The sequence below is a fragment of the Neoarius graeffei genome, chromosome 19 (assembly GCF_027579695.1).
Source record: "Neoarius graeffei isolate fNeoGra1 chromosome 19, fNeoGra1.pri, whole genome shotgun sequence".
Classification (NCBI taxonomy): domain Eukaryota; kingdom Metazoa; phylum Chordata; class Actinopteri; order Siluriformes; family Ariidae; genus Neoarius; species Neoarius graeffei.
In genome coordinates this window covers 45,214,084-45,240,079 of record NC_083587.1, presented here as the reverse complement: position 1 = coordinate 45,240,079, position 25,996 = coordinate 45,214,084, and the positions used below count along the sequence as shown (strand labels likewise).

The 25,996-nt window shown below is 41.6% G+C and overlaps 1 protein-coding gene across 2 annotated transcripts in view; it reads right to left on the bottom strand.

The window, feature by feature from the left end:
* The window catches only part of megf8 (multiple EGF-like-domains 8), a 146,594-nt gene that overhangs the window by 98,442 nt on the left and 22,156 nt on the right, over positions 1-25,996 (bottom strand). For both annotated transcript variants that reach the window (XM_060900158.1, XM_060900159.1), the window contains exons 6-18: positions 25,318-25,406; positions 25,005-25,218; positions 21,899-22,079; positions 19,903-20,048; positions 17,542-17,652; positions 15,663-15,814; positions 11,638-11,739; positions 11,357-11,504; positions 10,933-11,096; positions 10,497-10,700; positions 7,479-7,682; positions 3,022-3,264; positions 1,420-1,538 (exon numbers count right to left, since the gene is read on the bottom strand). In XM_060900158.1, coding sequence (XP_060756141.1) covers positions 1,420-1,538; positions 3,022-3,264; positions 7,479-7,682; positions 10,497-10,700; positions 10,933-11,096; positions 11,357-11,504; positions 11,638-11,739; positions 15,663-15,814; positions 17,542-17,652; positions 19,903-20,048; positions 21,899-22,079; positions 25,005-25,218; positions 25,318-25,406 — 2,077 coding nt within the window. The remainder of the gene's footprint in view (positions 1-1,419; positions 1,539-3,021; positions 3,265-7,478; positions 7,683-10,496; positions 10,701-10,932; positions 11,097-11,356; positions 11,505-11,637; positions 11,740-15,662; positions 15,815-17,541; positions 17,653-19,902; positions 20,049-21,898; positions 22,080-25,004; positions 25,219-25,317; positions 25,407-25,996) is intronic.

Here is a 25,996-nt window from a genome sequence, read left to right as displayed (position 1 = left end):
GCTCTCCACATGTGCTGTCCCTTATCCTGTCCAACCTCCCATCGCAAACCTTAACATCCTCAACTCCGCCACCTCCAACTTTGCCTCCTGTTTCTTCGTTAAGGGTACGGTCTCCAATCCATACATCACAGCTGGTCTCACTACTGTCTTATACATCTTACCTTTCACTTTTGCTGGGACTTTCCTATCACAAATGACTCCCGAAATCCTTCACAGTTGACCCCAGGTACTTGAATTCACCAACTTTCTTTACGTCTATTCCTTGCATCATATAAAATGTATTTATTTTCAGGGTCATTGTGGTAAAAAACAGTTGATCAGTGAAGAGAAGAAAAATTATATATATATTTTTTTTCTTCTTTCACTGACCAACTGTTTTACCACAATGACCCTGAATTTGAACAATAACCACACACAGAGCAGAACAACATGTAACTCATTAGATACAGTAGACTACTATGGAATCAATTTTGTGCCAAAAGGTTCATACAATACTTTTGAAATATCAAACAAAAACGACAAATCAAAATACAAAAAAACAAAAGTAAATTTTTTTAGACTGGCAAACAAATTATTCATGTAATCGTGCAAAATATCAGTCTATTACTCTTCAGAAACCTTTTATTTTTGTTCCGCGTCTTTCTCAGTTTTGTTTGACGTAATTTATTTTGGTTGCGATTCCAGCTTTCTCGTTTGCGCTCCCTGACTTTTTGCTTGCAGTTTTGGCACAAACTTCACGTGTGGGTGGGCTGTCCAGGAATGCATTCCCATTGGCTAACTTGTGTTTGACTGACAGCTACGCTCAGCCATTCCCTACTCGGATTCTGGCGGACTGTTTGACGGGTGACCGATCCATTGACGGTAAACAAGGATCGAGTGGACTTCAGTGGCGACTATGATATTGAATTTACACTTTGTTGAATTAATTCAATATCATAGTCGCCACTGAAGTCCTTGTTTACCGTCAATGGATCGGTCACTCGTCAAACAGTCCGCCAGAATCCGAGTAGGGAATGCCTGAGCGTAGCTGTCAGTCAAACACAAGTTAGCCAATGGGAATGCATTCCTGGACAGCCCACCCACACGTGAAGTTTGTGCCAAAACTGCAAGCAAAAAGTCAGGGAGCGCAAACGAGAAAGCTGGAATCGCAACCAAAATAAATTACGTCAAACAAAACTGAGAAAGACGCGGAACAAAAATAAAAGGTTTCTGAAGAGTAATAGACTGATATTTTGCACGATTACACTAATAATTTGTTTGCCAGTCTAAAAAAATTGACTTTTTTTTGTGCTTTTGTATTTTGATTTGTCGTTTTTGTTTGATATTTCAAAAGTATTGTATGAACATTTTGGCACAAAATTGATTCCATAGACTACTGGTCTTAGTTTACTGGATGGATTACTACATAGCGGCACTCACTGATTACAAACTTTAGGACATCCCAATGGATCCCGAATGGAGCCTTCCAGTCTCCCACGGCGACTGCATAAGTAATCCCCCTTCTTACTGGAATTGATCTGCCACTCACAGTAAGGGTCCTATGGGGAAAGAACAAAAGTTAAAATTTCCTGCAGCGTCATTATACACTATATAGCCAGAAGCTTGTGGACACCTGACCATCAGACCCATATGCGGTACTTCCCCAAACTCTTGCCATAAAGTCTGAAGCATACAATTGAATAGTACTTTTTGAATTGAATAGTAAATTATTATTATTTTTTTTATTTTTTCTGTGTTTGATGTTTGAGTGTTTTTGTCCGCCAGTTGTGGTGTAGCTCCGGACCCAGTTTTGGGCGTCGGTTCCCCCCAGGCCTTGGTTCGCTGTGGGTGATGCCTATGCTCCCAGCTATGGACTGCAGTGAGCTCGTTGCTCATTTTAACATCGTGGTTGTCCAGCGCTCTGTGCTTTAATGCTTGGCGTGATGTTCCGAGCGATGTTGCTCGGTGGCGTCGCGGCAGCTGTGCAGGCGGTTTGGGATGTGGCGGTGCTTCTGTGCTTGCTTTGCAGATCCATGGCATGGTGTTCGAGCGATGTTGCTGGCGGCGTCACGGCGGCTGTGCTGGAGATGTGGGACTTGTTTTTGTGCGCCTTTTGGTGGGACTGTGGCTGCTACACCACTGGAATGATATCCTGACCTCTATTTGGTGGACTTTTTTCTTTTCTTTTTTCTGCCTATTATTGTAACGCGACCTTGGGTTTTGAGAAAGGCGCTATATTAAGTTAAAAGTTAAAGTCCTTCCCACGCCTAGTACCTGGTATTCCTTGGCAGTCTCCCACACTCAAGTACTAACCAGGCCCAACTCTGATGGTGGCGCATCGGGCGGCACCGATCTCCGTTTCCGTAGCCCTCAGCCTCTCGCCTATTACATAGCTAGGGTTACAGTGGGGGGCTAGTCCTCTGGTAACCACGAGAGTTCAACTCCCCATGCACATCTGTATTGCAGCGTGCCTTGCCAGATGGTAGTGGGTACCATTTTTATGATGGTCTTTGGTATGACCCGACCGTGAATAGAACTCACGATCTCCCGATCGAGAGGCGGACACGCAACCACTAGGCCACTAGTCGGTGAAAGGCGCTATATAAAGTGAACTAATTATTATTATTATTAGTAGTAGTAGTAGTACTGTATATATTTGTATGCTGTAGAATTAAAACTTCCCTTCACTGGAACAAAGGGGCTGAAACCTGCTTCAGCCCGACAATGCCCCTGTGCACAAAGCGAGATCCATGTAGACAAGATCTGCCAAGGTTGGAATGGAAGAACTTGAGTGGCAAACACCTTTGGGGTGAATTGGAAGGGTGCTTGGAGGTTATTATAACAGCAAAGAAGGATCAACTCTGGAATGGGATGATTAACAAGCATGTATGGGTGTGATAAACTTTTGTGTCCACAAACTTTTAGCCATATAGTGTAGTTACAGTGGCCTTTAATAAAAAATTTTTTAAAAAACCCTACGCAACTACATATCTCTTCTGATTCACCAGTGTAATCTTGAATCACATGCAACCTGTGCTGTACCTGAGTGCAGGCCCTGCAGTCTCTGTACTCCTCACACAGTGTGCAGTGCTGGGGGTTGAGCAACAGGTGGTGCTCTTCTCCCTGTGGCTCTAGGCAGCGCTCGTGGCTGATGTTGGAGCGCAGCATGCACACGTTTGTGGTCGGGCACCAGCCACAGGACTGATCAGACAGACAGGCCAAACAGGAGTGGTACCCTGAACACGAGCCTGAGCGATATGGCTCCAGGAACAGAAATGAGATCTCCTGATGAACAATAAAAGAAAATGAATGAGTGGACACAGGTCAAAGCAACTGCATTTGTGGTACTAGAGCCATGATAAAAATATTTTGTCACTCATCAGCCAGACTGCCTTACTACTGCATTTTAAAAATACTGAAATGCCAGAAAACGTTCAGTGGCTGAAAGCCTTCATATAAGGGACCGTCTCAGAAACTGGTCTCTCATTTGGGACATTATGGTCAAAAAATTAATTTTCTAATTTTACTATTTTTTTTGCATTTACCTAACACTCAAATCTCATCTCATCTCATTATCTCTAGCCAATTTATCCTGTTCTACAGGGTCGCAGGCAAGCTGGAGCCTATCCCAGCTGACTACGGGCGAAAGGCGGGGTACACCCTGGACAAGTCGCCAGGTCATCACAGGGCTGACACATAGACACAGACAACCATTCACACTCACATTCACACCTACGGTCAATTTAGAGTCACCAGTTAACCTAACCTGCATGTCTTTGGACTGTGGGGGAAACCGGAGCACCCGGAGGAAACCCACGTGGACACGGGGAGAACATGCAAACTCCACACAGAAAGGCCCTCGCCGGCCACGGGGCTCGAACCCGGACCTTCTTGCTGTGAGGCGACAGCGCTAACCACTACACCACCGTGCCGCCCTACAATTCAAATGCTTTTGTAAAATTGATTTGCATATAAAATAACTCCATCATGAAGAATTAAAGCCCCTCCTTCACAGATGAGTGAAAATATTGAATAAATTTCCTCTTTTTGATTGCTTGGGTTAAAAATGCCAAGTTATGATGACTGAATTGATTATTCACTTAAATATGAATAATATGATACATTTTGGGTATTTGATATGGCGAAATAGGACACAATGGAAAAATCAAGAACACACCGGAAAGATGAGAATAACGGCGGTGGTAAAAGAACAGTGACTGTACCGGCTGAAGGTCGCGCGGGTCTCTGCTGTGGCGCGCGAGCAACGGGACATCACTACCGCACCGGACGGCGCGCGAGGCGGGGGCGGGGCAAAATGACTGGCTGTAGATTCTATCAAAAGTTCGATCTAAATTGACCATGGTTGCAAAATATTGGCCAAAAATACAGTACGCAAACACTACGAAATATGAAAGTAAGATGAAAAAGAAACATTCTATTGCCTTATACTGCAAGACTAAAACAAAATAAAACTGTCAAAACTCACCTTTTCAGTGATAACGTCCGAACAGATCACCCGCGTAACAGAGAGACTGCAAATGGAAGCACGATCAACTTCTAACTGTGGGAGTGGAAAATTCCATTCTACACATGCAAATTGTTAATGTGTGTCCTTCCCCGCACACAAATAACACGCTACGGTAAAAAATAGACCACGACTCATTTTATAGCTCAGAAATTCAGACAAGACCAGCTACCATCGTAACATATTCTGTAAGAACCATATTCTATACCTAACTTTCAGCTTTCGTTTTAAAAAACAAAATCGCGGATTTATAACTAAATGTTTATATGGCATAGTGATTTTAAGTTACTACTTTTGGTGAGGTAGTGACCTTGACCCTGCGGCTTTCCGTTTAGATCAAAACACACGATCGTATTGGTTTTGGGTTTGCGGAAAATGGAGTTACAACGGTGATCAAATATTTTGCATGTTTTATTATGGTTATGATTATTCTGTGAGCGCACCAATCCTTAGGTGCATAAATTTACAACTTAAAATACAATTAGTGATAACTGTAGACTTTTCAGTGGACTACAACCTTTTTAAGGGAATGCGATGTAGTCGACCATTTATCATGTCCCAGATCAAGCCGCCATTTTTCCACAAACTCATTTTATAGCTCAGAAACTCATACAAGACCAGCTACCATCGTAACATATTCTGTAAGAAACCTATTCTATACCTAACTTTCAGCTTTCGTTTTAAAAAACAAAATCGCAGATTTATAACTAAATGTTTATATGGCGTAGTGATTTTAAGTTACTACTTTTGGTGAGGTAGTGACCTTGACCCTGCGGCTTTCCGTTTAGATCAAAACACACGATCGTATTGGTTTTGGGTTTGCGGAAAATGGAGTTACAACGGTGATCAAATATTTTGCATGATGTTTTATTACGGTTATGATTATTCTGTGAGCGTGCCAATCCTTAGGTGCATAAATTTACAACTTAAAATACAATTAGTGATAACTGTAGACTTTTCAGTGAACTACAACCTTTTTAAGGGAATGTGATGTAGTCGACCATTTATCATGTCCCAGATCAAGCCGCCATTTTTCCACAAATTTGCAGAATTTTTGCCAAATTCTGAATATTCACATCAAAGATTTAGTTTTATCTGTATTATTTCTTTCATCATTTTATTTCAAATTAAAACCGACATCACCATTCAAAACCGTATAGTTTATTGACTGTGAGTATATTTAGTGGGGCACCCCCACAGTACCCAGTTTCTGAGACAGACCCATATGTACTTCTTTCATTTCTTTCCACAAGAAAAAAACTGAAGAATTTTGCTTCCCCACAGACAGATGATACCATAGCACGACATCCAGGTATACCGACAACCAGTATATTTTATCCCATTAAAAAAAAAAAAGAAAAAAACACAACAAACCACATTTTATTAGCCATGATTTCTTTCAATAACACACATTTCTATTCAGAACTTCACTTGGCCTACATCCAGGATGGGAGGCCTGTATGATTTCAGCTTGCACCCGTACATTGGTACTGCAGCTCCTTATTTAACAATTATTCACCAAAGACGAAGTGAATATAGGTGAATAATAAGCGAGACGAATTCAAGATTAATATTTTATCTATTTAAAAAAAAAAAAAACTTTGTTTTGAAATAGATAAAACAAATCACAGTTCCAACTTATCTTTGAATAGACCCCTTCGCAATAAACGTCATTCATACGCAAGAGGAAATTGCGCGCGCAGCCTGGACTCAAAAAAGACTCAGCGACGGTCAGACTGACTTTTGGCGACGGTAGAGACGAGAAGAAATATTTGGAAGAAATGCCTAGTTGTTGTGTTGTCGGGTGTCAGAATCGGAGCAGTGATGGGGTTAAAATGTTCAGAATTCCAGCAGGATCTCACCCATTCCAAAAAAATCGCCGACGTCTATGGCTACAAGCCATCAAACGTGTAGACTGGGATGAAAGCACCATCAAAAATGCGCAGGTTTGCAGCGCCCACTTCATCACAGGTAAGATCAGGCTATTTATTAAATCCTTCTTTTTTATTCTTTCTAGTCTTCGTTTATTGATGTAGCAAAATACTTTGGTAGCGTTTGTCTGATTAGCTGGGTCATAGTTACACAATGTAATGAATATTGTTAGCATGTTAACTTAGCTTTGCATGCAATTTTGTTTGTAGGAGATTACTTACCCTGCCATACATGTGCAATTGGCTGTCAAAACGTAGCCTTCCAGGTTGTTGTATACCACCCAGCCTTCATACATAGCAACCTTCTGACCTTGACGCTGACTTGGTAAGATTTTTGACTTCAGAGCACAGAAGTTTTCATAAATTTCAGTGTAAAACACGTTCTGTACATGCCCGCACATAATCATATGCGTCTAAAGACTTGTAAGCACGAAGTTTTTCGTGGGTGTACACTGAAGTCTTGTCAATAAGGTACGAGTATATATCTGGCCATTGTATACCAGGGAACTTACTAACATCGTCCGTCCACTCTTTAATTAAATACGGATCCGGTAGGCGATGTCCACTTGTTAGAGTTAACTTATTTATGTAGCATTCTCGATCTTGTAACGACAATTGTTTTGCATAATCTGACAGCTCATAATGCCGGTCTATGGGCAGCGCCATTGTTTCTGGGTCCAGGCTGCGCGCGCATCCTACAGTAGCAACAGTCGGTTTGTTTACAAACATGCGAAGGGGTCTATAGTTTTAGACCAAACTTGATAGCATCTTTAGTGATTTTAGGACCAGCATTTTCTTTCATAATTTGTAATTCTTCCTCACTTACAGTGACAAAGTGATTGGCCACCATTTTGCCGAGTTGCTCGAGGTGATTATCAAGAAACAGTCCGAATTTCTCGACCAATCAGCGCACACGATTTCCTATAAATCACCTGCATATTTATACTAATTGCAATTAACATGCCACAGTAAAAATCAACCTAAATTATCATCAGCCCAGACCCTGGACTCAACTGCCAGAGTTATGCTAACCAAGCACTTACACTTCCTCCAGGTATTGCAGTTCGGTTCCAGGTAAGGGCCATCTCACTGGTCTGGCCTGAGGCAGAACTGTTCAGGTAGCCCTCTGCCTGCACCAGGTAACGATTGCCCCGGGTGAGATTCTGAAAGAGACGAGAACCGTCCGGACGGGACAGCAGGCGGCTCTCTTTTTCCTCCTGAGCTGACCAGCGTCCAAGAACATCAGTCTATGTGCACGAAAGAGTTTGTATCAAAAAAATGAAAAACAAATGCTATGTAGCCTCTGATGCCTCCACCTTTTCCCATAATCATATCTAGCAGATGTACTTTTATTACGAAGGAAAAATATGTTTGGTTTTGCAGAAGTAGAAATAGGTACATGGATACAAACAAGATCAACTGTGAGCTACTGCTCACTTACGTATCCCTCCGCTCTCGCTTATATCAGAATGCAAGCAATCGAAGGAACAGGACACTTATTATGAATGTTGACTTCAACAAATAATTAAAACTGAAACAAGTAAGTAAAGAGCAGTGTCTCTCCCCAGGGATTTCAAATAGCATCCTGGTACACTGTCATTTTGAAATAGCGTTTTGCTTCTTGAAATAGCGTCAAAATCCACCCTATACAGTTGTGGTCAGAAGTTTACATACAGTGACATGAATGTCATCTTGGATATGAACGTCATGGCAATATTTGGGCTTTCAGGAATTTCTTTGAACTGTTCTTTTTCTGTGGCAGAATGATTGTACAGCATACATCTTTAATTAAAAAAAAAACACTAGAATTTGGTGCACAAGTTTTCATTTTCTTTGGGTTTTCTGAAATCAACACAGGGTCAAAATTATACATACAGGGTCAAAATTATACATATAGCACACCTAATATTTGGGTAAAATGTCTCTTCGCAAGATTCACCTTGATCAAACATTTTTGTTTACCATGAACAAGCTTCTGACAGAATTCTGGTTGGATATTTCACGACTCTTCATGGTAGAATTGGTAGAGTTCAATTCAAATTTTTTTTCTTGGCATGGACTCGGCTTATAAGCACTGTCCATATATTTTCAATAGGGTTGAAGTCAGGACTTGGTTTAAGCTTAATGTTAGCCTGCTTTATCCTCCACAACCAGCTCTGATGCGTGTTTGGGTTCATTGTCTTGTTGTAACTCCCAAGTCATGTTCAAGTTTCTGATGGTTTATGCTGAAGAATTCTGAGGTAGTCCTCCTTCTTCATTATTCCATCCACTTTGTGCAATGAACCAGTTCCACTGGCAGCAAAACAGCCCCAGAGCATGATGATCCTACCACCACCACCAGCTGGTACAGTGCCCCTCTGTACATGGTGGTCATTGTGGCCAAACAACTCAGTCTTTGTCTCATCTGACCGTACAGCTTTCCTCCAGAAGGCTTTTTCTTTGTCCGTGTGGTCAGCTTCAAAGTTTAGTTAAGCTTGAAGGTGTCAATTTTGGAGCAGGGGGTTATTTCTTGGATAGCAGCCTCTCTTAGGCAGCTGGGCCATAGAAGGTTCACGCTGCACGCTGCATGCTGCACGCTACACGCTACACGTTCACGTGAAGAACCGGACCCTGGGCCATTAAACTTCATGCTTGGATGTTCACGTGTTGCGTCTGTTCTACTTTGACCGAGTAACCAACAATATGGACTCTTCGGATGACGACGATTGCCTCATTCTGCTTTTACTGAGACAGAGGAAGAGAAAAAGGAACAGAATTTGGAGCCGAGAACACTTCCTTCTGAGAGAAACCCGTGGTGAATTTCACCGAACATTCTATAATCTGCTTGACAATCCCGATGAAGAACTATTTTTCAATTATACCATTCAATTATATTTTTTCTGAAGTTTTCCCCTGAAAGCATAGAGTTATCTCCCTAGACCCGTTCTGATTGGCTGGCGCGGCGGTGACCGCATGCATTGACTGGAATTTCCATCTTCACGCCTAGAAAAAAGTGTGCATGTTCATTTCTCGCTTCACGCGTGAAGTGTGCAGCGTGCAACGTGAACGCCGTTCTATGGCCCAGAGCAAGTCATGCTACGTTTGTCCACTTTTCTTTACACGCGTGTAGCGTGCAGCATGCAGCGTGCAGCGTGAACCTTCTATGGCCCAGCTGCCTTAAGTCCATGGTGATCTGAACTGTAGACAGTGATCCATCAGCTTCCAGTTCATGGCAGGGTTGTGTCATGGTGGTTCCCAGGTTGTTCCTGACCATCCAAACCAATTTCCTTTCAGCTGAGGGTGACAGTTTGGGTTTTCTTGAAGCAAAGTGGCTTGGCAAAGTGACTACACCTCACAATAACTTGCATACAATTGTTTGAACTGATCTTGGAATTTGCAGTTGTTTAGAAATGGCTCCAAAGAGACATTCCGGAGTTGTGTACATCTGTGATCCTCTTTCTCAGATCTGCACTGAGCTCCTTGGACTTTCCCATTGTATTGTCTGTTGGTCAATCTAATGAGTGCTGTAAACAAAGCCTTTTTATAAAGGCACAGAGAAGCTACCAGCTGTAGTCAATCATGATCACTAACAGGAAGTTAAGAGACCTCGGCCTTGGCAAGATAAGAGACATTTTGATAGTTTCAGCACCTCTGAATTAATAATTTAAGTGAGCGTATGTACGTTTTTGACCCTGTATATATAATTTTGACTCTGTGTTTTCAGAAAACCCAAAGAAAATGAAAACTTCTGCACCAATTTCTAGTGTTTTTTTTTAATTAAAGATGTATGCTGTACAATCATTCTGCCACAGAAAAAGAACAGTTCAAAGAAATTCCTGAAAGCCCAAATACTGCCATGACATTCATATCCAAGATGACATTCATGTCACTGTATGTAAACTTCTGACCACAACTGTATGTTTCGTAAATACATCCAGTCAGTAAACAGGAAGTCGATGTGCAACAGACCTGAAAACGGTACTGAACCCCCAGCTGAAGTTTGATACCAAGTAACCCCCCCAATAAGTGCTATTGGACTTGAAACCAACACCAGAAGACATCAGAGTGGACTGTCCTCTTACCAGGTGGACCGAGTTGGGACCTGCAGCCATCTTCACTGTAAAGTGAAACTTCTGAATCCTGGCCCACATGGCCACAGTCTCTTGGGGAGGAGGTGCGGGAGGTGGAGCCCCTAACAGAGGGTGAATGAAACCATGAAACTGCAGAGTAACATCCATCTCAGTGGATGGGTTGAGTATTATGGAGGTACTCCTCAGAATGGACACCTGTAGAGGAGATATGGAAGTAGGCAAGTAAATGTAAATTAAAAGAAAAAAAAAGGAAAAATAAACAGAACTTAAGTTGAAAAATATTAATATGGCAAAACAGGTTCAAAAACACAAAACCAGAGTAATTAAGCTACTGTACAAAACTCAAAAGTGCCAAGGCATTGGTCCAGTGTGACTGCTGAACTTTACCTATGGAGAAATCAGAGGTTAGAGTTGAGTCCTGTCATACCTTGTCAGGCTGTGAATGGTTGCGCGGGTGCTGAAAGGTGAGCAGGTGCAGTCCTGGGACATAGTTCTCGGTGCGACAGGAGGGGAGGGAAGTCAGGAAACTCGTCCGCTCCCCCCACCAGCCGTACGCCCCCGAGATCTGGTCCACGCGGCATGCACTACGCTCTGCGAGGGGTCAGAATTTGTTGTTACACAGAGCTCTAGGACTATTATATTATATCACCTGACACATAGTGGACACACTGAGCTATAGACAGAAAAGAACATGGAAACTAAATAACAACCACAGAAAAATTAAACAAGTCAGCATTTCACAGACACGGGAAATGAGGTGTGTCATGAGATACTGATTTGCTACAAAAACTGTGGTTGCACTTTGTACACTAATCACTCACTCATGCTGCTCTCTTCTCCTCTGTTCATACCTGAGACCGGTAAACAGGAATCATTCTGGACACACCAGCCAAAATCACCGGGGGCACGAGGGAGAGATTTGGGCACGCCACTGAATACTAGACATGACTGGCAGTCGGAAAGGAAGCGTGCCAGACCCATACAGCCAGTGCTACCACACTGTGGGCACACACAAAGATATGTAATATTGCCATTAATCAAAAGATAATAGAAAACTCGGGTGAAAAAAAAAAAAAGAACAAAAGAGAAATGAAATTAAGGAAAAGAAGCGAGAAGGTATTGAATGTTTTACCGGATTAGTTGGCTGGTATTCTCGACAACGACCCTCACACCAACTGCATTCGGGGTTTTTTAGACACATTCTCTCATCTGGGGCCTCAGCACATACTGCATCCTGTTACACACGAACACACACACAAAAGTCCTGCTTAGGACTTTTTATGACTCTGTGGTAGCATCAGCGATTTTTCTACGCTGTGGTCTGCTGGGGCTGTGGAAGTTCAGAGAGGGACAGGAAGAAACTTAATAAACTGGTCAGACGGGCTGGCTCAGTCTTGGACTGTCCTCTGGACTCCGTTGAGGAGGTGGGTGAGAGGAGGATGTTAGCCAAGCTGACCTCAATCATGGAGAACCCCTCTCACCCCCTACATGAGGCTGTGGGGGCTTTAAGCAGCTCTTTTAGTAGTAGACTGCTACACCCACTGTGTAAGAAGGAGAGATACCGCAGGTCATTCATACCGGCTGCTGTCAGACTGTATAACACACACAACTTGTAATGTAGCACCAATAACCTGTTTGTTGTTTAATTTGCACTACTTCACCACTACTACCTCTGCCATCTCTCATCGATGCAATTATTATGTGCAATAATATAGGCCCTAAACTATTTTTATGCATACTTATATTTATACGTAAATATTATTTACGTATATATATATATATATGTGTGTACAGGGTGCGATTTGTCAAAAAACCAGAAGGGGGGATGTTTTTTTTGTTTTTTTAATCATGAAACGTCACAAAATTAAGGTAACAATAGGCTAACAGCTCAATAACATCCGATGATATCAAATGAATAACACTAAATGAAAACTAACACTAAACCAGAGATAGTAAATTCATCTTCCTATCTCTCTGACTAAATACACGAACACTAACACACAACAAAGTTCGCATTGCTTGTCGCGTTGCTGTGATGTTTCTCTCCCTCCGGATTAAATGGACAGTGACTCGAAAATCACTAAAATACATGAATACTAAATGAACAGTTTGCTCTGATGGCGCAGTTCACATTGTGCGCAGCTTTCCGATTTAAACTGTTTTTTTTTTCTCATCCTTATACTTCCTGTTTCATGGACTGTAACGGATTTGCTTATTTAGTAATTTTAATACAGAATTTACTTTGAAATTATAATCAGACACTCCAACGCCCCCCCTAAAAAAAAAAAAACGGCCGTGAAAAAGGCAGCATCCGCCAAAAGGCGCGCTGTTTGCATCCCTGCATAGAACGCAAAGATATTGTTATTATCTACAATGTATCTATTTGCTGGGGACGTTCGTGAACATCAAAGCTGCCACTTCGGGTCATTTTGAAAGTGAGTGCAATGTAGACCATAGAAAACTGTGTCACAACATGCCTGTCATGTCAACTTTTTTTTTGGTTTGTTTGTTTTATTGACGGGGTTGTCCCCGAGGATTTTTTTTCAGCAGAGATAAAAACCAGAGGGGGGGGATGATCCCCACCATCCCCCCCAGCAAATCGCACCCAGTGTGTGTGTGTGTATATATATATATATATATATATATATATATATATATATATATATACATACATACATACATACATACACACACAGAGTCTACCTGTAATGTGCAATTTTTCCGAGCCGCTCAATAAGGCAATTTTTCTATACTTTTTCACGGTAGATAATGCAAATAGCCCTCTGTATTTAATCCTTCGTTTGTCTAATTTTTATTTCAGTTTTATCTGTTTGACATTTTCCTGCTACTGTAACACGTGAATTTCCCCGATGTGGGATGAATGAAGTGAATCTAATCTAAAAAAAACTCATTTTCATCACTGCATAATTTCAGATGGCTCTCCCATAATTCTTTAGTATCGGTGTATATTTGTGCTGGTCAAACCACAAACGTTTAATTCCTGTTCCACAGGAAGAGTCAGTGTATCCTGACTCAGACTGCACCACCAGTACAGCTTCAATCGGGCTGGACATACTAAAATTAAGATACATCTAGCCTAAAACACTCTTTTTTTAATAAATGACAAACACTTCAAGCATAAAGCTGTTGCAATAGTCAAGCAGCACATAAGACTGAACGTGATTCAGTGCATCAGGTGACTGACTGACGAACAGATTAAAATAAGCCAAGCTACTAACTCCTAGTAGTTATAAAGAATTATACAAATAAAGAAACATCATGGGCAAGTTGGTTCAAGAAAATAACACGACCGCGGGGTATTTAGAAAAAAAAAAATCTCAGAACCGTTAAACTAATCCATTAAGTCAATTATAAGGAAGCTGGAAAATAACTACCAACTGGTAGCTGGATTAAGTATTTTAGAACCATTATCCAAAAAGGCTTCCCAATTAATGTTAGTTAACAACAGACCAAATTAAAAAATAAAATGTTTGCACTTAAAGTGCATATCCTGGACCAATTTCGTTTTTTTATATGAAAGTCTGTCCCTTTACACACTCATCCAGAAGGGTAATTTTGCACAAGGCCATCTGTCTACAGCAGGAAAAAAAAAAACGTGTCTGGAAAAATCCCAAGGGAGTCTGGAGCCAGATTCGTGACGTCACGTGCGGAAGCGCCAGCAGGCTGCGAGAGCTTTGCACGGTTTCAGTGCACAGCCTGTGTAGCCCAAGCGCTCCCATTTCTCTCTCATTGTCCGGTCTTTTGGAAAACGATGAGTACTAATCCCATCAAGATTGGTGTTGCTACACCCTCCTATGATACATCTGTTAACCATTTTAATAATTACGCGATAACGAAGAAATTTGCAGAAAACCACCAGGTCGTTTTCTCATAAACAAACCAGCGCTGACGTAGGATTCAGAGGGAGGCGTCCCGCACGCGACGTCACGAAAATCAGTGTTTGCCAGGAAATCCAAATGCCAAGTTTTTTCAGAGGCGGACCAATTCACCTCAAATGGCTTGATTTCAACTGAATTTTTCTGGTATTGCACAAGGTAAAAAAATTGCACAGAATGCAGAATGTTACAGATATTTGACCAAAGTTTAATATAAAATAGGAGAATTACATCGACCTTGCTCCTGAATTTACCCGTGATATGCACTTTTAAGTTAACAACTGTGCTTCTTCCCAATAAAGCTTCCTGTGAAACTCTGCTCCATGACTACGCTGTACGTCAACTATAAGTATTATTTTACAAGCTTGCAAGGTAAGTAGCAAATAATAACTGCTCATTTAGGCAGTTTTTCAATCAGACATTCATGTAGTAACAACACAATGCATAAAATCACGCAGCTACTGATCAAGAGCTTCAGTTAATGTTCACATCAAGGTTTTATTGTCAGAAGAGTCAAAGATTGCTTTGTTTGGCCACAATGACCAGAGGTACAGAGGAATACCAACTGTAAAGCATGGCGGTGGTAGCACCATGCTCTGGATCTGTTTTGCACAAAGTGGATGGAATAATGAAGGACGAGGACTACCTCAGAATTCTTCAGCGTAGTCTCAAACCTGGACATAACTGGGTGTTCTAACAGGACAATGACCCCAAACACATATCAAAGCTAGCTGTGGAATGGATAAAGCAGGCCAACATTAAGCTTAAAACAAGTTAACACCCATGGAAAATATACAGACTGTGCTTAAAAGTCAGATCCGTGCCAGGAAACACACAAATTTCACTGAACTCTACCAATTTTGCCAAGAAGCGTGGCCAGATAGCCAACCAGAATTCTGCCAGAAGCTTGTTGATGGCTACCAAAAGCATCTGGTCAAGGTGAAACATACTAACAGACATTTAAATCAAATATTAGGTGTGCTGTACGTGTATTTTTGATCCTGTACGTGTAATTTTGACCCTGTGTTGATTTTAGAAAACCCAAAATAAATTAAAACTTGTGCACCATATTCTTGGGTTGTTTTCTATTAACGATGTATATTGTATAGTAACTCTGCTACAGAAAAGAACAGCTCAAAGAAATCATTTAAAGCCCAATACTGCCATGACATTCATGGCCCTGTATGTAAACTTCAGACTGAAACTGTATATAGATACACTATATTTTACCTATGAGGTTTTATTTCCTAAATCAACTCACTCTGTCACCAGGGTCACTGCTGACAAACAGCGGGACTTTGTATGCCACCAGGTCACCAAGGGCAACCCCACTGTAACCACCGGCGATGAGCAGCACACGGCCATCCATGACAGCAGCAACATGAGAGTAACGGCCTCTCACAGAGCGGCTTCCTATTAGAGAATAAACAAGAGTCTGAGTGCTGACGCAATCTGTTTCCACTGACAGTTATGGTCAAGGAATTTATATCGTGCCAGAAGAAGAATCTCTTTTATTCTATCCACATTCACTGGATATGAGCAATCGCGCACTCTGATTGGCTACTCTACTACAAGGATATCAGCTCATATACCATGAGTAGAGAAAAACAAAATGGCGGAGCGTGTTGCTGAACCACCTGAGGATGAAATGAAAACTACTCGAAAACAAAACGCCAAAAAATACACCAAAAAAAAAAACCTGCAACAAAATATGCAATGAAAGTATTTGATGGGAAGAACGTATCTTTTTTAAATTTTTTCAAGAATTATTATTATTATTGCATTTTTCACAAATTGCTACCGTCATTTCGCCGGTTTGTACATTCTTCATCTTTAAGCATTAAAGGAACAGTCCACTGTACTTCCATAATGAAATATGCTCTTATCTGAATTGAGACGAGCTGCTCCGCACCTCTCCGAGCTTTGCGCGACCTCCCAGTCAGTCAGACGCAGTCAGACGCGCTGTCACTCCTGTTAGCAATGTAGCTAGGCTCAGTATGGCCAATGGTATTTTTTGGGGCTGTAGTTAGATGCGACCAAACTCTTCCGCGTTTTTCCTGTTTACATAGGTTTATATGACCAGTGACATGAAACAAGTTCAGTTACACAAATTGAAACGTAGCGATTTTCTATGCTATGGAAAGTCCGCACTATAATGACAGGCGTACTAACACCTTCTGCACGCTTCGGCAGCGCATTGATACGGAGCTCAGATATCAATGCGCTGCCGAAGCGCGCAGAAGGTGTTAGTACGCCTGTCATTATAGTGCGGACTTTCCATAGCATAGAAAATCGCTACGTTTCAATTTGTGTAACTGAACTTGTTTCATATCACTGGTCATATAAACCTATGTAAACAGGAAAAACGCGGAAGAGTTTGGTCGCATCTAACTACAGCCCCAAAAAATACCATTGGCCATACTGAGCCTAGCTACATTGCTAACAGGAGTGACAGCGCGTCTGACTGCGTCTGACTGACTGGGAGGTCGCGCAAAGCTCAGAGAGGTACGGAGCAGCTCGTCTCAATTCAGATAAGAGCATATTTCATTATGGAAGTACGGTGGACTGTTCCTTTAAAATTTGAATTTTTTTAGACCGATTCAAAAGCTCAAAGAAATTTGAAAACTACATAACTGAAATGTCCAAGGAAGAATTAAATAAATGTCTAAAGCTATTCTATACCTCGGCACGACAGCAAGATGGCACTTTCTACAAAAAAAAAACAAACACTAAAATCAATTTGTGTAGCCATCGATAGGTTTTAAAGAAGTCCGCCTAAGCGGAACTGATTTTGTCGGACGTCTTGTATAAAGTTTTTATTTATCGAATTTGCAAAAAATAAAAATAAAAATGCTCTGTTTCTCAAAATCCAGTGAATGTGGATAGAATAAAACAATTATTCCACTCAATCTCATCGTACATGGCTTATAGCCGACTCGGTGCTACGCGGCTCATTAGCTATCGGCTCATGTACGACTCGATTTCGTGGAATAATCGTTAAATACAACTATTTTAGAAGCCATTCACTAAACAACAACTTTCTCTGCAACTGGAAAATTGTTCAGAACTGTATAAAAAAATATTATATATAAAATTTTTATAAAGCCAATTTATGTCTCTCTGGTTGTTAAAACACTTACGGTATGAGAGACTTTCTGCTGCAGAAACCCACTGGTGACATCCCAGGTGGTAGAAGAAGATCTCCTCATCATAGCATTTCTCCTCCAGGTAATGGATGTGCACATTTCCACCTGTAAAAAAATAAAAATATCATAAAGTTAACAAACCATACGCACAATCCATAGACTCCTCCTCCTGATATCCGATTGTGAAACAGTGCTACTGCTGTGAATCTTCTTGGTCTCCAGCCCAGCCTAATTCATCCTGATACTTCTTCTGCTTGGAGCTTCTGCCCTTGTAATTTGTTCTCTGCTGCTGTGTATGATCCTGTATAGATACCCTAAAGCCTGCATTTCCCAAAGTCAATTTATCCCCAAGTCTCACCCTTGCCAAAGTGGATAATCTATCCTGGATACTGTAGACTGGTACGCAAGCTCTGCTGCTGTAATCATAAAGACCATGTTGATTATACTGAACATCCTTTCAGCACCCTTAGAACTGTTTGCCTTTATAGTACACAGTTGAAAAGGAGTCATCATTTATAACTTGGTGTCATCCAGACACCAAATGGGTTCTTTTCCGAGACTGGTTCCTCTCAAAAATTTCTTCTTATCATACCATATTCACCATACATGCTAACATATATTCCAAATCTTGATCGGCTTTGAAATACAGTAACAAGATCAGCTGTGAGCTACTGCTCACTTACGTATCCCCCCGCTCTTGCTTATATCAGAACGCAAGCAATCGAAGGAACAGGACACTTATTATGAATGTTGACTTCAACAAATAATTAACCCTGAAACAAGTAAGTAAAGAGCAGTGTCTCTCCCCAGGGATTTCAAATAGCATCCTGGTAAACGGTCATTTTTAAATAGCATTTTGGTTCTTGAAATAGCATCAAAATCCATGCTATAATGTTTTGTAAATACATTCAGTCGATAAACAGGAAGTCGATGTGTGACAGACCTGAAAACAGTATACACGGTATAGAACCCCAAGCTGAAGCTCAGTACCAAATATCAAGCAGTTATGATTTGTAGTTGCTGAGAAAAATGCTACGAAAATTTTGTAAATCCACGTTATATGTTTCGTAAATACATTCAGTCGGTAAACAGGAAGTCGATGTGTGACAGACCTGAAAACAGTATACACGGTATAGAACCCCAAGCTGAAGCTCAGTACCAAATATCAAGCAGTTATGATTTGTAGTTGCTGAGAAAAATGCTACGAAAATTTTGTAAATCCACGTTATATGTTTCGTAAATACATTCAGTCGGTAAACAGGAAGTCGATGTGAGACAGACCTGAAAACAGTATACATGGTATAGAACCCCAAGCTGAAGCTCAGTACCAAATATCAAGCAGTTATGATTTGTAGTTGCTGAGAAAAATGCTACGAAAAATTTGTAAATCCACGTTATATGTTTCGTAAATACATTCAGTCAGTAAACAGGAAGTCGATATGTGACAGACCTGAAAACAGTATACACGGTACAGAACCCCAAGCCATACATGTCAACCCCTACGGATTTCCCGTATTCCCTACGGATTTTAGCATTTTAAAAATGGTACGGGCGTAGTGGTATTCAACTACGGATTTTTCTACATTTTCACCTTAAAATTATTTTGATTTATTACCATCAAAAAAATCGTCATGAAATATGAAAATGCATGGGAGACGCCATTTTCTACATTTAGAATTACTCAACCGGTACTTCCGCTAGTACCAACAAGCCATTCCGAATGTCTGAGCATGCGCAATTGCGATTTTCCTGCACACCGAGCGGGAAATAACAGCACATGTAGCGTAACATCGGACAGGTCAAGAGGTCAAGATGTCGGCACCACCGAAGAAAAAACTCAAAACATCTAAAACTGGAGGTCGCTTTCTTCCCGAATGGACAGAAACATTCAATGGAATAATTATCGCTTCCAAAATGGGTGCTGCGTATGTCAACTGCACAATTTGTTGTAGAGACGTGAAAGTGTTTGCCTCTGGAATTTATGACGTGAGGGAACACATGAAATCTCAAATGCATGTGAAGAATGCAAACCAGAAAAAGAGACAGCCGTCAATTAATTTCTTCACGCAAAAGCCAACAAAGATTGTATCTGACATTAGGTATTAGGTAAGATCTGATACATTTTTATTATGCATGAAATATTACTATGGATTTGGTATGGAAATTATGGATTTCTTTACCAGGGAGTACAGGTGAGAGCCGTGAGGGGTTGACATGTATGCCAAGCTGGAGTTTGATACCAAGTACCAAGCGGCGATGATTTGTGGTTGCTGAGAAAAAGAGTGTTTTGGACGGACGGAGATACAGATGAACGGACAAGGGTAAAGAAACCAGTATCCCCCCCCCCAGACTCACCATATACCACCATGTAATTGCCAATTATGGTGGCTGAATGAAAGGCTCTCTCCCGAGGTCCGTTAGCAGGGTAGCGTGAGCGAAGGGAGGTCCAGAAACGCTTGTCCACGTGGAAAATGTCTGTGGAGTTTACCCTCACACTGAACCTGTAAAAGAGAAAAAGGAGATACGAGCATGGCATTAAAACAGCACTTGGACATCTTGGCCAACTCCAAATCCTATCCAGAGCAATTCTTCCACCTTAGTCTATCTTTATCAAAAAAGAAACATCCGCTGCTTCTGAACTAGATCAGATGAGGCAGAAATCCTGCTGCTGTAACACAGGTTTTGGGATACATGGAGAAGCCATGGCCTAATGGTTAGAGAAGCAGCTTTGGGACCAAAAGGTCACCGGTTCAATTCCCTAGAACAAGGCACTTAACCCCCAACTGCTCTGGATAAGAGTAAGAGCGTCTGCTAAATGTCTGTAATGTATTGTACCCAAGTAATGAGTGGTTGGAGCTAGGGATCGACCGATATGTTTTTTTCAGGGCCGATACCGATAATTATGGAATTGGGATGCCGATAACCGATAGTGCAACCGATAAATGTAAACATTATAATTCACATGAAATTAAACATAGCACACACTGACACAGACCTTCATATCCATGAAATGTATGTTTAATTGTAAAATTGAACATGAAATTTTGTGCAGGGAGATGCCAGCAGCATTTGTACAATAAAGTCAAACATTAGTTAGAATAAAATGAGAAATAAAATAATAATAAAATAAATATTCACCAATAAAAAAATAAATCACTCCCTACTATATTACAGCTCACCATTTTCAGTGGAAAATAAATGAAAATACATTCTGGATTCTTTTACACTAAGAACTAAGTAAGACTTACCAACTTCAAGTAGTTTTTAAATAGCAAATCAAGTGTAGGGAGCTGCCTGCATCATTTTTTAAAAAGTAAAATCAAACATAGGGCCCGTTTACACGAGGACGCTGTCGGGTAAAAACGACTAAATATTTTATCGGAAGTGCCTTTCGTCTACACGGGGACGGCGTTTCCGAGGCTGAAAAACGGAAAAAATTGAAAACACCTTCCAGAGTGGAGAAGTTAAAAACAGCCCCCGTTGCATATCCGTCTAAACTACCCAATACGCGAAACTCTGCTCGGATCTGCTCACGTCGGGTACGTGTTTACGTCATACGTATGTCATATACTGTACATGCCAGCCCGGGAAGTAAGAAAGTAAGTAAAAAAGTAAGAGCATGTCTGATTACATCGATCCAACGGACCTTCAAGCTGCTCTGGCAGCTTTAATAAACGTCCAGGAGTCCTTCGAACATCTATACCGAATCTGCACATATACCGTTAATGAACAGAGGCGGGTATAGTATGCTCTTACTTTTTTACTTACTTTCTTACTTACCATAGCCAGAGTAGTCAAAGTTTTCGCGGCGCAGATGTGCAGATCAGACAAGACGGAAGACGTTGCGGCAAAAGCAGCGTGTCCTTACCTTGAAGTGGGATCTGCTTCTGCCTGAGTGCCCGTACGGCCGCCTTGAAACAGTTCACAGCGTTTAGTTACGCGTGTTGATTGGCTGTATCCCTTGTGCCGCTTCTGCCCGAGTGCCCGTACGGCCGCCTTGAAACAGTTCACAGCGTTTAGCTACACGTGTCGATTGGCTATATCTCTTGTGCCAAACAAATCAGATGTTGTGGTGGGCGGGACCGTGTTCTTGAACTCAGAGAGGCGAGTGCAGGAAAGGACGTGCAGTGACAGTCGCGTTAGGAACGAAATGGCTGCAAAAAGGCATGTTATCGGCATATCGGTGGAAATTATGGCCGATACCGATAACCCTAAAAATGCAGAATATCGGCCCGATATATCGGCCAGGCCGATTATCGGTCGACCCCTAGTTGGAGCAGTAGTCAGTGGCAGTCTTGAGCAAAAATTCTGTGACAACATGGCTTACTGACACATCACCCTTTTGTCGTACCTGGCTGTAGTAGGTCTATGTCCTCCATATACCAACAAAGTCCTGGATGGAGAGTGGAAGACCATGCTGTGACCTGCAGTGGCAGGGGGCTTCCCCCCATGAGGCTGTACCTCCTCCCAAACCCTGTCTCGCAGCCGAAAACGATACAGAGAGGAGGAGAACATGTCCTTCTCTGTGCGCCCTAAGGACAAACACATGCAGGAAACAAGAGAAGTGATCGAGTTACAAACAGGAAAAACAAAAAAAAGCCTTGGCTTTGAATCAACTGGTCAGGTTCAGCCAATGGATACTACTATAGCCTTATGATGCAAGTTTGACATAATACTTAGTACATCATTTTTAAGTTATAAGTAGTTATTAGCCAAAGACATCAGATTTTGTGTCCGGGCTATTGTTTTTTGTTTTAATATCAAATTGCCCAGTGGACAAGGCATATCCAAAAAACAAAAACAAACAAACAAACAAAAAACCCTCTACTTCTTATTGACTTTTGCAAGACAAAGGTTTTCATTTAGTATGTAACCACCTGCTGCACTACACACATCGGCTAAGGCGTGATCTACCTGCCAGGAGAGCAACTTTTACTAGGTGGATTAATTAGCGTGAACAGATGATGGAGAACCTTTTCAGAATCAAGAACATGCAAAATATGTGGAAACACTGGAAAAAACTGAAGAAAATAAAGTGCGGTGAAAAGCCATCATATAACTTTCCTGCTTACTACATGCGGCCATCTTGTGTTTGACGATGCCAAAAGAAACTAAAGACGCTATTCAGGTTCAAACAAGATCAGCTGTTAGCTACTGCTCACTTACGTATCCCCTCGCTCTCGCCTATATCAGAATGCAAGCAATCGAAGGAACAGGACACTTATTATGAATGTTGACTTCAAAAAATAATTAACCCTGAAACAAATAAGTAAAGAGCAGTGTCTCTCTCCAGGGATTTCAAATAGCATCCTGTCATTTTGAAATAGCATTCTGCTTCTTGAAATAGCGTCAAAATCCACCCTGTGTGTTTCGTAAATACATTGTCAGTAAACAGGAAGTCGATGTGCGACAGACCTGAAAATGGTATACATGGTATAGAACCCCAAGCTGAAGCTCGGTACCAAATATCAAGCAGTTATGATTTGTAGTTGCTGAGAAAAGTGTAAGGAAAATTTTGTAAATCCACGCTATATGTTTCGTAAATACATTCAGTCGGTAAACAGGAAGTTGATGTGCGACAGACCTGAAAACAGTATACACGGTATAGAACCCCAAGCTGAGGTTTGGTACCAAGTGGCTATGATTTGTGGTTGCTGAGAAAAAGGGCGTTTCGGACGGATGGAAATATGGAGATACAGACGGACGGACAGAGGTAAACCAGTATACCCCCCTTCCTTCGGAGCCAGGGTATAATAATAATATAATTTTAATATAATTCATATCACTTAATCTGTATTAATGCACTTAACTGACTAACTAGTTGGCCATACATTACGTTAGTGTCCACTTTTTAGCCTATCGATCAGGTTTCCAGGCAACTCAAACACGGGACTGGGCAAGCACACATGAGCATTTTCTTTCTTGGGGGTTAGCTAACAAATTTATAATTTGTCCACCCATGTACAACTAATCGGAAACATATACAGTACCAGTCAAAAGTCTGGACACACCTTCGAATTGAAAGTTTTTTCTTTAATTTTATTAATTAAAAGACACTTCATGTCTTAAAGTAACGATGGATGTTGTTTCTCTTTACTTAGTTGAGCGGTTTGTGACATAATTAACAGTGATTATGACCCGGTGGTGTAGTGGTTAGCGCTGTCACCTCACAGCAAGAAGGTTCTGGGTTCAAGCCCAGTGGCCGACAGGGGCCTTTCTGTGTGGAGTTTGCATGTTCTCCCCGTGTTTGCATGGGTTTCCTCCAGGTGCTCCGGTTTCCCCCACAGTCCAAAGACATAGGGTTAGGCTAACATGGGGCGGCCTTGGGCTGAAGTGCCCTTGAGCAAGACACCAAACCCCCAACTGCTCCTCGGGTGCTGTAGTATAGTTGCCCACTGCTCTGGGTATGTGTGTGTGCTCGCTGCTCACTTGTGTGTGTATGCGTGTGTGTTCACTGCTTCAAATAGGTTAAATGCAGAGGATGAGTTTCACTGTGTTTGAGTGTGCATGTGACAAATAAAGTCTTCTTCTCATATCCAGTCAATATAGATAGAATAATATGGCTTCCTACAGGTGTGGAATAGGGCTCATCTCATCTCGTTATCTCTAGCCGCTTTATCCTGTTCTACAGGGTCGCAGGCAAGCTGGAGCCTATCCCAGCTGACTACGGGCGAAAGGCGGGGTACACCCTGGACAAGTCGCCAGGTCATCACAGGGCTGACACATAGACACAGACAACCATTCACACTCACATTCACACCTACGGTCAATTTAGAGTCACCAGTTAACCTAACCTGCATGTCTTTGGACTGTGGGGGAAACCGGAGCACCCGGAGGAAACCCACGCGGACACGGGGAGAACATGCAAACTCCGCACAGAAAGGCCCTCGCCGGCCACGGGGCTCGAACCCGGACCTTCTTGCTGTGAGGCGACAGCGCTAACCACTACACCACCGTGCCGCCCGTGGAATAGGGCTATTTACTGTATTTTTATTATTTACTATTTGACCTCAAGCACATTAAGAAGGCAAGAAATTGCACGAATTAACTCCTGACGAGGCACCTGTTAATTGAAAAGCATCCCAGGTGACTACCTCATGAAGCTGGTTAAGATAATACCAATAGTGTGCGAAGTGTAATCAAGGTAAACGCTGGCTACTTTGAAGAATCTTTGTTTCAAACATAATTCCATATATTATTTCATAGTTTTGATGTCTTCAGTATTGTTCAATGTAAAAAATAGTCAGAATATAGAAAAACCTGTGAATGAGTAAGGGTGTACAAACTTTTGACTGGTACTGAATGGTATAGATTGACCATGAAGTCGTCTATTGTTTGTTAAAGGCTTATTATGTTGTAACGAAAGCAAGTTTTCAGTTGTTCAGTAACTGCGATTGAGTAGTGTGTTCTCTCAGATTTTAGCCATCTACTCTCAGGTGTTGAAAGCTGCTGCTTACCCCCAAACACATACAGATCATTGTCCACCAGAGCCGCTGCATGATTGGCTAGTCTGGGAGCACCTGGAGCATCTGACTGGCCAAGCTGCTGCCAATCATTTTGTTGTGGACGGTACAACCAGACATCACTAGCGAGTGAGTGGTTGGAAAGCTCACCACCGTATATGATCATAAAGCCATGCCATTCCACTGCTGTATGAGAGTGTCTTGGGGCCTTGAGCAAAGAAAGACAGAGAAAAGCCAAAGTAAATCAATAAACACGTATAAAAATCAATGCAACTGACAGAAGTTCATTGAGCAGAAAGTGTCTTACAGGAGCAATTGAGTGCAACAACTTCTCCCACCGATTGCTTGAAAAGTTGTATTCCACAAGGTCTCCAAGTGCTTTGTTCAAGTCAAAACCTGAAAGAGAGAAAAACTCAGTAATGGTGTCAAAAAGCTGCAAAACTAATTTCCTAAAATCGTCGAGGCTTCATTTTTCCATTTTATCTTTCGGTGACTTTTTTTTTTTTGGTAAAGCTATGTTGTGTTTCACGCCTTAGATTAGCAATGGATACATTTAGACACAAAGACTAATGTACGTTCTGCTGGCAAACTCTCCCTGTAGACTGGTACCAAAATCCAGAATTGTGACACCCAAAGGCATTTTTGAGACAAAGTCGGCAAACAGTCTTATTTTGTCAATTTGGGTGTACCGAATTCAAATCTGCAACATGCCGAGCTCTATCTGACCTCTGTTGACCTCTAGAGGTCATTGAACTTTGGGCCTGTAAACGTCTCGGCTGAACCCAGTTTCTCAGCTTTCTAAGGAATGAAATGTACTAAAATGATTAATGAAGTTAGCAAATGGCCTTGTTTGTTAAATGTTTGGGTGCTGAATTCATTTTTCATTTGTAAAACGACATATGACCTCTGATAACCTCAAGGTCATTAAACTTGGCCTATAGAGATCTTGCAGTCACGTGACCGGAAAGTACACAGCCGCCATCTTG